This window comes from Pteropus medius, unplaced genomic scaffold (assembly GCF_902729225.1).
Source record: "Pteropus medius unplaced genomic scaffold, Ma_sr-lr_union100, whole genome shotgun sequence".
NCBI lineage: Eukaryota > Metazoa > Chordata > Mammalia > Chiroptera > Pteropodidae > Pteropus > Pteropus medius.
The window spans coordinates 9,712,590-9,725,854 of NW_024344371.1; the positions used below are offsets into that span (position 1 = coordinate 9,712,590).

At 37.8% G+C, this 13,265-nt stretch overlaps 1 protein-coding gene across 14 annotated transcripts in view; it reads left to right on the forward strand.

The window, feature by feature from the left end:
- The window catches only part of NPAS3 (neuronal PAS domain protein 3), an 803,227-nt gene that overhangs the window by 564,277 nt on the left and 225,685 nt on the right, over positions 1–13,265 (forward strand). For all 14 annotated transcript variants that reach the window (XM_039870508.1, XM_039870506.1, XM_039870507.1 and 11 more), the window contains one exon: positions 8,186–8,275. In XM_039870508.1, the coding sequence (XP_039726442.1) occupies positions 8,186–8,275 (90 nt within the window). The remainder of the gene's footprint in view (positions 1–8,185; positions 8,276–13,265) is intronic.

The window sequence follows — 13,265 nt, forward strand, 5'->3', positions numbered from 1 at the left end:
CTATATTTGTTACAGTCAAGTTCCTTTCAGTACAAATGTTTTTAATACCTTTTCCCTAGAGATACCCATAAATGTTTACTGAAATGAGACTTATATGAATGTACCAGATTACTATCTCAGGTCTCTAAATGGTCTTTTAATATGCTAAATTCATTATAGCATTCTTTAATCATTGTTACTACCCCTGACACAAACTCCTTATGTAAAGGAATATATGTAGAAAGTTTTCATTATTTTCTCTTAAAGAGACTGTTTTTAAAGTTCTCACCTGCCCCATAAACAGTCATGTCATAACCAGCCATAACAGAAACAGCGATATGAGTCTACCTTGCATCATTGACAATCTACTGTCAAGTAAACATGAATATAAAATAAATTTCTGTAAAATCAGTCTTATTTTCACATTGACTTCTATATAAAATAGATGTATAATACCAGAGCCAGAAAGAACAAAACCCTAAGTATAAATGGAAAACTATGAGATGGGGCACGGGGTCAGTGTGCTGGCCAGCCCTGTGGCCTGCTCACGTCTGGGACTCACGTCTTGTCCTGGCAGTTGCCTGTTGGGAGGTGTGGTTCTCCTATCATTTTCTTAACTGTGAGGTCCTTTCTCCTCTCCTAGACATTAGCACCTTGACTGTACATTTACAAATTCCCAAAAGATAGATATGTGAAGCAATAGATGTGTTAATTAACTAGATGGGAAAAACCCTTTCACGATGTATATCACATCATCACAAAGTACACTTTAAATATCTTACAATTCCATTTGTCAATGATACCTCAGTAACGCTGAAAAAAGATACAAATTCCATCAGTCCATGCCTTTTCCATCCCAACAACAGCATATTAGAGGTGTGAAGCTTGGTGATATCAGACAGTGGTCCCCATGATGTTTTGACGGTATCCTAAGCTGGAAACTGCCTTTGCCCTGTGGCTTTTTGTTTTATAATTTCTAGCTTGACTCATTATCTTAGTCTCAGATCCACAAACGAATTTTCAAGAAAGCAGCTCGTGAGTTGGATCCTCTTTGAGCTTTGTGAAACCTCAGCTGGCACCGGCCTGGTACATAGTAAGCACTCAACAGGTGTTTTCTGAATGCATCACACTTAAACAGTCCGAGCGTGAGAATCGCTTATGTGGAAAGAAATGCTGGAGGAAGCACAGATTTCCAGCAACTACGAAGGGGTGTGAAACAACTAAAATACCCAGCAGGTAGTCCCAGCAGCAGCAGGAAAAGGAGGGTCCTTTCTTACATCTACCACATACTGATGTGTAACATTGGACAATGTACTTAATTTCCCTGAGCCTCAGTTTTTTTTATCTGTAAAGTAGGATTTAATAATACCTGTCTCACATTTGGTCTATGTAATTTGCCTGACAAATGTTAGTTTTGTTCCTTTCCTCCCCTCTATGGTGAATATTTGAATGAACTGAGCATTGTTTAAAACATCCTATAATATAATGTGATGGCATATATTATATATTTTATATATAAGAGTATATTTTATATATATACATATTATATATATGATATAATATGACCATCCTCTATTTTCTAGTAGTGCGTGATCTACAGAATAGGATGTCCAAGAAACAATTAATATCTGTTCTTTTCTTTGTGTTGTTTTGTATAATGCAGACAACTTTAAACACACCTGGAACCCTGCGTGTGACCAAGCGCCATGTGTAGCCAAAGCAAAGCAGTGACATTTTTAAGCCTTTTGGTACTGTTTATATTACTCCTGCTGACATGGAAATTCCTTCTTTAACTTGAAAGAGAACTCTGAATTCAAAGGGAAAGGTGCACAATAAGGAATTAGCTCCTGGTTTCAGAGGAGCCTGTGTTTCAGTATATTATACCACATGCACAAAAAGGAGATGTTTTAATGTTCCAATGAATATTTGTGCCTTAGAATAACTTGTGGGAATCCTCTCCTTGAGGCAAAAAGTGCTCGTGAGCAGCAGCACATGGTCACTTATGCCTCAAGTGGAGTCCCACTGCCCCAGGACAAGCCACAGATAATGTGGGTTCTGCGTGCTGTCCCTGGTGGCTCAGAGACACAGACACTTCTGATTCCACCAAATGCCAGACACTGTCTTTATACCAGAGCCTGTTGTCCATTTGGCTGGATGTTCAAATCAAGAAATCTACATCCCTCAAGGCTGGATGTAAGGCTTGAACTAGCATCCCAGAGAAAAAAAGGTCAGCACTTTGATACACAGCTCCCACAAAATGGAATTTTAATGAGCAGAAGCAAAACCTGATCTCCTTGCTCAGAAAGCAGATGTCTTTGTTCTTTTCATGTTTTAACATTTCACTAGCTCAACATCTCCCCTTTTACGCTGGTACCTCTTCTCTAAGAACTGAGGAGAGGCCGTCTGTGCCTCTCTGCGCTGTTTTTTCACTCAAGATGTTTGGATTTGTGTGTTTTAGGAAACTGTTAGGAAAGGTGTGTTGAGGCATCAAGATTTATTGTTCTGGAATTTTTTTTAGTGGGAAAATAGTCAAATTTTACCTAACTAATTGAATTTGGTGTTGTGATTAGGGAACATGTGGCTTTTGGTACATGATAATATGACTTGTGCTGTCCTTCATGTTATTGACTCATTGGGGTGGGGAGTGGCGGGTAAAGGAAGAGGCACAGGAGACAGACAGCTCTGGGAGATTCTTAAGAGTTAAATAAAAGCCCAAACCTTTGATGTCTGCTTTTATCCACTCTGAGAAAATATACTTAACTTAGATTCCTGTTTTTTTAAAAACAGGTTTCTGTTTCTGCACAGTGCTTAATTGTTAAAACTCAGATTGCAAAGACAAAATTTGGGAAGCTTTTCTTCCCCATAAACAGATACATGTGGGTACTTCTGGGCCACGTCCCAGGCTCTCCTTGAAGTAGCTAGGCGTCCACATGTGTGTGCGTGAGCGCTATAGCATCACCTCCTGAGTGCAATCAGAGGGCAATATGGCATTTTAATGAGCTCTATCAAAGTGTTATTGTATCCAGAGGCCAAAAAAATTAAGAAAGACTTTTTTTCTTTCTAACTCTTTTATCTGCTGCCAAAACAGAGTGGAAAGATAGGTATTGGAGCCTTGTCGCGCCTCTCCAGGCCAAGCTTCATTCATGGCTTATTCACACAGCCTTACACGATGACGGAGGTGTGCTGCAAGAGCAGACTCAGTTATTCCTGATGTTAACCCATTGCTCAGGTAGCAGAAGCAGTTTTCTCATACAGACTCCGTTATTAACAGCAAAGCCATTTTAGCTGTTATAAAAATCTTGTGTCTAACGGCTGGCAAGCATTGTGCTCAAATTCATGTTCTGCTCTTTCCGTAAAGAATTATGTCTCAACAATTAAAAACCCTGGATTTGAGGGGGGGTGGGGAGGGGAGGGTGGTTGTGAGTATTAGAGACTATATCATGGACAGGTATTTTCTCTATAATCTAAGCCTGAATTAGAAGAACATCACAGATGCACAGTGCATTAGACGTGGAGCACATGCATGAATTTAAATCACGTATATCTTACTTTTTTACTGATGTAATTGTGAAATATGTTCTTTTTGCATTCATAATTAGGGGGTGGAACAGATGGTGAAAGCTTAGTTTAAAATAATCTGTCATTAAAATAACCTAGCCTACTGGTAATTCTTCACTCTAACTGGAGTTAGGTCATAGGGAAAGAGTTTGAGGTGATTTTTTTTTCTCTTCTGCATTAGTATGTAGAAGAAAGAACCACTAATTTTAGAGTAGTGATATACATGAGAATTGTCCCTGTAAGGACACCGTAGTAAGTTTCACTCTGAAATTTGGCTACACTGGAATACGCAGGAGAAAAAGCAGAGATAAAACTACTTCAACAAATATAAATCCATTTAGCACAATGCATTAAATATTAGTATACCTTCCGTCATGAAGCTATAGTTAGTTTCATACCCTGCAAGGAAATAACTTCATCATTTGACAAATACTGTTAGAGGCACTAGGCTTTTGTGGTTAAGAAACTGTGCCTTACACTTTATATGTTACACTGATGATAGGGGATATAAATTATAATTACAGGCATTATTATTCAGAAATGCTGTAGCTCCTGACATCTGTATCCAAGCCTCATTCCTGCATGTGTACCTCATAGACTTCCTGGGATGTGACAAAGGAAATCACCTATCAGCCCCATTGTGATGGCTTAAAACTGGTTTTAGTAATAAGAAAACTGTCTTGATAAAGCAGCTACTTGTATGCCTTTAAAATGTCTGTTTTACTATTTCTTCTAAGATTTTATTCTCCATCTGCTTTGAGGAAAGCAGATAGATTTCAGCATGGCTTTATAATAAATCTTCTCAAGGAGGGACTAGCATTAACATTTGTGTAGGTTCTTTTTCATCTTAATCCAACCTTAGTTAATAATCAGAAAATTCTACATACTGAGTTAGAAGATGTAATTAACCCTTTGACCCCAGAATTTTAATTGGTGCCTGTTGAAAACAGTGGGCAGTTAAAAAAAAAATTAAAAAGTAGCCTGCAGTGATCGAAACAGCTCAATGTATAGTAACTTTCTTGATTTAAAATTTTTAAAAATTCCACAGAACTTTCAGATTAATCACATTTGGTTCCCAAGAATAACTGATTGAAGATTTGTTTCCTCTTCCCACCTTTTAACATTCAGACACCCACATGAAACCAATATTGATGCTACTCTTAACATTTTTCTAAGTGGCAAAATACAGCTAACTATGAACAGGGGTCACCCTGAATGAGAAGGTAACGGCTGTGTGAAGAGCGACCTTGCCAATCTGCTGTAGACTTGGTTTCATATCCCATTCTCTATTTACAAGGTAATCAAACCTGAGTTATAGACATTCATTTCACACTGTAGATATAATTGACTGAAATGATAAGCATAAAAGTGAAAATTAACTAACCCGTTTTGTTTTGTTTACCTGTATGATGACAAACAACTAATCTGAGTAGTTGTTTTTTTCCCCACCAAATTGGCTGTTATTTTTAATTGAATTGACTGGATGCTTTGTGTCATGTAGACATAGACTCGTTTTAATCTCACCAGGAAATTGGAACATGTGTCAAAGCCTCTATTTTTGCCAAACAAAACTGGCCAGTTCTTAGATCGCCGCTGTTTAATAGCATCAGATGTTTAGCCTCCAGATATTCCTTTTCCCTGCTATAGTGTCCAGACCGCAAGTATTTTAGTAGGTTCATGAGATATGAACCTAAGGTTAAAAAATTATACTCCCTTCAGTGAAAAAGTAAAGGATGTGTGTCGATGGCAAATGAACAGCACTGGGTATTTTGGAAGACTATGAAAGAATCCAGTCTAACTCTGATCTTCCAAATGTCAGGAGAGACCCCAGACTATGTTAGACATCTGTGGCGTCAGAATCTGCAAATAATCTAATAGCTCCATAAACAACTCTTGGAAGAAATCATTGGCATCCCTCTTAGTCATTCTAGCATGTGTGATATGAGAGAAAGAGCATTAGGTTAGGAGGCAGAACTGGATTTACTAAGCCTTGTCTGAGCAGTTGTTAGGTGCTGGCTAGATAAATTTCAATAAGACATTGCCCCACTGTTGAGAAATTCAGTCTCCTTGGGAGTTGAATAAGCCAACCGGGACCATATAATGTTATAAATTCTTAAATAATATTGGAGTACAGCAGATTTAATCCTGGTTCTGCACTAGCTGGCTGTATGATCTTGTCCAGCCACTTAGGCTCTCTGTGCCTCAGTTTCCTCACCTATAAAACGAGGGTTTAGACTACAGATTATCTCTATGCCATCTCCATCAGTCCTTTCTTCTGCTCCCAATCAGACTTCACATTGTCACTTGTCCCCATTAAAGTTCTCTTGTGATCTCTCTCTGTGTGTCCTTCTAATCTGACAGTGGCATTTTAAGGTTTGAGAAGATGGCTTACACAAATCTCTGTTATTGTATAACCAACCATGGCTAGTAGGTTGAATGGAAAACCTGACCAAGGCCTTTTCTCCATGAGGAAGAAGAAAAAGTCAAAGCCAGGAGAGTCTTAATCTTCATGAGTCATCCACAAGAGACATCTTGTTTGAGTTGAAGGCATGTTGAAATGAAATCCTTTTCAAACTTCTGCAAAGGCAACTTCTCTCCCTTCTGCACTGGTTCAAAATAAGTTTCCACTGTACCACACTGTGAGCTTGAAAGGTTGGATCTCACTGGTGAGGGTGACAGTTCTGTCAAAGCTAAGGAACCCAGTTCCCTTAGATAATATTTTGCTCCCTATCCCATAGCTGGTTCTACGAGAGATATTATAGAGCAAAAGTGATGAGGTGACCTATATGGAAGTGACTTATAAATTCTCTTGTCAGCCCATTTCCCATTTGTCTCCAACTCCTAATGAGAGGATTCTATCATTTGAACAAATCATTCAAAAACAAGTAATGTGTTTTAAGAAGTTATAGTCTGACTCTTAATATAAATATTTTGACTTAAGAAATGCTGTACTGTTTATTTTTTCATTAATGTACACATACCAGTTAGAGAATCTTTATTTTTAGTGGAAGGTAGTAGAGTTATTGAATCTGACTATGATTTTGAATCCTAACTCTTCCACTTACCAGAGACAGGCATGTTGCCTACCTTTACTAAGCCTGAATTTCCTTGTATGTAAAATGTAGATAATAATATAATTACCTCAGATGGTAGTTGAGAAAATGAAAAGAGACAATGAACGCAAACTGCTTAGCACACACATATTGCTTAATAAATGTAAGCTATTATTATTGTGCTATCTTAACCAAACTCTTGTTTTTCATGTAATTTGCTTTTATGTGGAGCAATACGATGTGACTTTTGAATTGTTTTTAGAACCTACTAAATCAGAGGAAGAGGTTGAGTGCTACCCACAGTTTCTGACCAGTAGGTCTATGAAAAAGGATCAGGAAGGGTGGAATCTGAATTTCATATATACATATAAATATATATACACATATTACCATATGTATAGATACATATACATAAATATATATATTTTATATATTCATATATAGCTCCAAAAACAAGTTCAGTATTTTAAGAGACTGAAATTACTGTTGAGAGTTGAGGCAGTGCATTTTTCTAATTGAATTTTACATGCTTCTTCCACGTTTCAATGTTTTAAAGTTATGTCATTAATTTAGTGTTGCCACAGACCTTGTTCCCATTGTGTTTCTCATACATCCAAATTCACCACCTCTATCGATACTAATCTTTAAAACTTCGTTTTCCATGCAAACAGTACCTGTGCAATCTACCTGCTTAAAAATAAATAAATAAAGCAAAACAAAAGACATGAGGATGATGAAAGATACAACATGCACTTGGATTGCAAGAATTTGAAACACATTTATTCTCATTTTGAGTGTTTTATAGCAGTTGGAATCCATGATGATTTACACCACTCATCAAAACTGAAAAAGCAGCCCCTCCTTTTGCAAAGCGAAGTAAGATTTCAGGAGTCACAGATGATGTGTAGCATTCTTTTTTCCTTTATCATTTCTTCTTTTGTTTCTGTTTTAGGAGTCATAATAGAAAGCTCTATTACAATAAAACTTTAATACAGAGTCTTTGCAGAAAAAGATTACAGTTTGTAAGGTTTCAGCCTACAAACACCAATATATTTCACCCGTAATATATGGGCTTTTCCTATTTGTTCTAACACAGTAAGCACTGAGAGTGAGGAGGGCATAATCCTTTATTAATTAGTAAATTATCGATGTCCATAGTAGCTCAAGTGGTGATTTTACTTGCTCTTCCTGTAAGAACCCTTTTTTCTCTCGTTTCATTACAATTTCCATTCCAGTGCAGCTATTAAATGGAGAATCTTGCTGCTTCAATCTCAGTACCTACTGAATCCAAAAAAACAAAGGCAACATCTCATAAAATCAGCATGACTTGATTTTATACATGAACATAATATATCTTGATCAAAAGGACAGGGACATAAGGAAGTCGCTGAAATAAAGGAAAGCTTGTAATCTTAATTGAGACCTTTAATTTGTTCGTGTATAATGCAATACTAAAAGGTCTTAGGACCATTTTAAACATGAAAGAAAAAAATGAGCTTCTATTCGATATGTGTTGCTTTGTATCAGATGCCTTACTAATTAAATCTCCTTCATATGTATTTACTAACCTGTTTATGTATGTATTTTTTCTGCAGTCCCTGGATGGCTTTGTATTTGCACTAAATCAAGAAGGAAAATTTTTATACATTTCCGAAACCGTCTCCATCTACCTTGGCCTCTCACAAGTAAGTAAAACTATTTAGATTCTTGGCTGTGATTGTGAAGCCTCCTTGAGCCTCCTGCTTTTTCCTTCCTATTCTGCTTAGCATGAATTATCAAATTTATTCTTGAATGGTTCTTCCTGTCTCTTCTCACAAAGTCAGTGGGAAAATTGTATGTCAGTTTGGAACGGTCAGAATAAACTTGTGCTCAAAAACTTGAGTCTCCCTCCTTGCCCGCCCCTCCCCCTGACCCCAGGATCATTATTAATTTATTGAGAACAAATGAAGTTTCTTCCCTCAGTTGTTTTGAACTTTGGAACCTCTGTGCCTGATAGGAGAGGGACACAGTAATAGCGCTTCCCTTGTGTCCTATTACTGGATGTTTATGGAGTACCCTGCATTATCCTGGGAGCTGACACAATGACAGGGAGTCATCTGGAGTCAAGAAATGCTGAAAGAGACCATTAAAATGTGTTGCAGGGAGGGTTCCAACAAGGATATATTTTGCTGCTTTTGCAAATGCTTCCTAATGCTGAAAGACAATTCGTAAACTAAGATAGCTTTTCATTATTTGCAGTTTAATTACTCACGTGGATCTGTCAGCGGTTAAAAGAAAAGAAGGTGGAAGCAAATGGGGCACGGGACAAAATCCTAGATGTTAGTTCTCAATATTCCTCTGGAACACGAAACTTTTACTTCCGTTAGATCCCAAGACACAGGCTATGTCTACAGAATGCCAATATACCCTGAAGAAAAGTTTACAAACCAGCTAATTATCCAGATGTTTTCTCCATAAAAGTGCTGAACATCTGGATATTTGGGCCTATACAGGTGATTGGCTGAGATTGACCCTTTTCATCTGGTGGTTTGGCACAAGGAAAATGCAGTCTCCATGGGAGGGATTTTTTTTGTCTGTGTGATGATCTGCCAGATGGATAATCTACTCCTCATTTAGTTGCCCCTTGGAGCTAAAGATGGAGATAAGATTTGTCTCTCTCCTCTTAAGCAGGACCCACTCCACCCTCCTTGCTTCTGAAAGTTGGCACTGTTCTAAGGGGGGCCTCCAGCATGGCTGGAACCTTTTGGCTATTAGTGAGTTTGCTGGAAATCAAGACAGACATGGGAAAATAATAAAGAGAGATATTTGGCATTTGAGGAGGGTTGGGGGAGGAGAAGAAACACTGCCAAATTTGATTATTTACTGTTGAGAATCCAAGTGAGGGGTCCATTAACTTTTCCTTGAAGAGCATGTGAGCAATTTGCTAGTGTATAGAGTAATTCTATTTTATGTGGACTTCAGGAAACCAAATGACAGAAACTGTGCTACTGTTAACTCAATATTAGTATTCTTGCTGAAGTATCTCATTGAAATCTCTGGTTTTGTAATTGCCTTTAATAGACTTTAAGCCTTATCTTAATCTGTTTGGGACGTAGTATTGGGAATCTCCAATTTTGAAATTAGTGTGCCACCATGTTAATACTGTACAGAACCGGAAACACCGCTGTTTGTTGTTCTGCAGTGCCATATTCATCTGTTTTATGCAGAGTATCCAACAAAGTTTAATCAGCCAGTGAAGAAGGATGAATAATTAGTTTAAGCAGGTAAATGCTAATTAGGGGACTCCTGAAAAGCATCCATTATATACTAGCTCAAAACACATTTTACAGCCCTGGTTAGTGGTGTAATCCAAATTCTGTCAAGGCAACTGCATTTTCTGTAATTGAGATGTGTATGTTTGCTTTGCATAACAGATGGCTCTGTATGCTTAGACTGATAGCTAGGAAAATAATAATTGCATTATTCTGGCCAAAAGAATATTAGCTCTTGGGTTTTGGCCATTTCAGTCAGTCCTCCTGCCAGCACAGCATATGCACATATATGGATTGGATTTTCAAGGAAATTGATGCATCTGGAATAGTGTGGCCATCTGAAATATCATCTGTTCAAGAAAAATTTGGCTTTAACCCTGTGCTGGTTTCTCCTTAAAAGCAGTTTATTTCACTGCTTCTCTACTGTAACATTAAATCAGTCTTTTCCTAAAATCTGAGACATATCATCGAGGTTTCTGCAGAATAAAGCAGCTGTGTATAGACATGGTACTTAGCTGGCAACTTCTGTGCAGTCATTCCCTTCTTTTATGTGCGATGGGTTTTAAAGTGCCTATCAATAGTCAGCATTTTGACTTCCCCGCGGGCAGACGCTGGCTGCAGTGTGCTGTTGCCCACTGGGTGGATGTGTTCAGTGTTGCCAGAAATAGTCAAATATGCAGGTGGAGGCTCTGAGATACAAGACAGAGATCTTCCTTTGGAGGCATTATGCAAGTGAAATGGTAAAGGGTAAGTCACTGGAAGTGTTTTTTGCATATACCAATGTATGTATTTAGCATTCAGAACTGAAGTTTAAGAATAGTTCTGGGTTAACATAAAAATAATCTGATAAGAGCATGGTATGTTTTTAAGTGCCCAAAGAATGAGAGGATAAATAATCTGTGATAATATTTTGGGAAGGGATTTCCAACGCAGTTAATCTTCTAAGTCCTAGTCAGATAGTTGAGATTCCTGAGACATCACCCTTCCACGTTTCCTCAGCACCCCGTTTAGTTATAGGGATGCAGAGTGGTCATGGGTGACATACAATGTAAAATGTACTCAAAGTTATTAAGTTAATACTTAATCTTTTACACACACACCCTTAATTAAATGCAAACCAAATGCTCTGCTCGTGTCCTATAACTTTGCTTTAGTGATCAGTCCATCAAATTCTAGACAGTGGTAAGGAATCTATAAAGTTATGGTCTCTCATTTCCTTTTTAAATAGTTTCATTAAATAAAGACTGCATGTAACTGTATCATTAAAGACTTATCGACAAAAAAAAAAGACCAATGAGATTATTGAGGAATATTGTGAGCATGATAGTTTGTTAGAGCAGAGTTGTGCCTGCATTTGTAACTCAAGATATTCCTTCCTCAGTTTTATTTTCTTTCAACATGTAAATAAATATGGTGGCTTTAAAACGGCTTATGTTCAAGAAAGAATTAGGATTCTTTTTTGGCTCGTGAGAAAACTAAGTAGATAAACTTCTGCTGAGCTCTGTTGTGTAGCATGAATATAGAGACAGCCAGAGTGTAACAGCTCCTGGTGTCCAGCGTGTGTGTGGGTGTGTGCACGCCAGTTATTCTCTGTAAAATGTTTTCATGTTGTCATGATGACAGGAATGAAGTGATCTATGATGATGTCTGAACCTCCTCAGCAGTCCTTTTGACTTTGCCAGACAGATATTTAACTTAACATCCAAGATGCGGTTTCAGGTTGTAGAAATACGCTGTTGACTTGCTTCCCTTGGTAGAAATGATTTCCAGTGACTCACCCTGAGGCCTTATCTTAAAGGAAGATCCCTAAACGTTGATGCAGAGTTCAGTTTACATGGAGATTAAATGACTTCTTCTACCCGGTGATGGCCTTCAGAGCTACTCAACAGAACTCTGCTCTCTAGCTATAATGGAATAGGCAGAAGTGAAAATGAAGAAAACAGTGAATTCTCTAACACTGAAAAGGTAGCAATGATATGTAGCCAGCTTTTGTGAAATCTCTTTCAACATGTAAAGAGCTTAATCACTAAGAATCCAAAAGAGACTTTATATGATAAAAAACATTTCTAGTTTGATATAGGATTTAAAGTTTAGAAAAATATTTATTTGTTGGCTTATACCCTCCTTTTTTTTTATAAAGGAAATAGCTTACATAAACATATACAATAAAAAAATAATGGCAAAACAGAACCAGGGAATAAGGGGAAAAGTTAACGGTAGGTAGGTAATCTTTTGCCACAGAAGAGGACACAGCAGAGGCTTATAGGAACTGTTCTAAATGGTCTGATAAAGCTTCAGATTTAGCTAGGCAGTTCCTAGTAACCAAAGCAAAAAGGGAAGTACAGCCAAACATTAAAACTATGAAAGCATCACTTCTTAAGGACAGCAAAAGTTTTTCTGGGACAGAAATAGAAAAATAAATCTCAAATACAATTTCTGTAGGGGTTAATATGTGGATTATAACATATTGATTTGCTACAATTGGAGCACACATTTAGAGCGAGGCTGTGATGCCCCACATACCAAACGGGGACATACGTATTGCAAACCTCATAGGCAGGCAAAAGATCCTTTCTGTACCCCACCTCAGCCATTGTGTCAAAGATCATTTTGAGAGTGAGGTTCTGGTATCCGGGCCCCTTACAATGGCATTGACGAGTTTGATGGTCTATGTGCTTTTAAATCAGCCTTCGCTATTCCATACACACGTCCTGCATTTTATTTTTTAATACCGATGAGAAATTTAACATTATAGTTGCCAGAGGCAGAGGACAGTGGTCTCAGTCAACCAGAGGATAAAAATGGACTCATAGCTTTTAAAAACATTTTTCCTTGAAAGTAAGGTGAGAGATGATGATTATTTTGATACATACTTATGCCAGCAAAATATTTTCAAGTTAACATAGAGTCCTATTTAAAATAAAATCAAACTAGGAAATTAACAGATTTTTATGTTGTGATATTATTAGAAAATACCCTGCAGCCAGCTAAGTCCTCTCTTGAAATGCATTCTAATGCCACTCCCTCCACCCCACCCCTCCCTTCATTCACCTCCAGGGCCCAGCTTGCATATGAGTCACTTCCCTTTTTCTCATTAAGTCCCCATTCTGGTAGAAGATACTTCCTTGCTGTTGTAAACCAGCCAAAAGGTGGCCACAGACAGGGTTACAAATTGGCTTGTATCTATCTAGGCAGCTTGCTGAAAGGGGCAGGGTGGCTGCAAGTATAGGAGCTAATAGAGGTGAAGGTGAAAGGGGTAAATGGTTGTCGTAAATTTGGTCTCTTTTTTTTAAGCCATGCAGATGTATTTACCATAAACTCCTCTCCCCATCCTGTCGTTCATCTCCATATTTTAGATTTCTCTGCATTCGTTATATAGAATGGCAAATAAAATTACAGCTACAGCACACAAGTACAAGGTCAA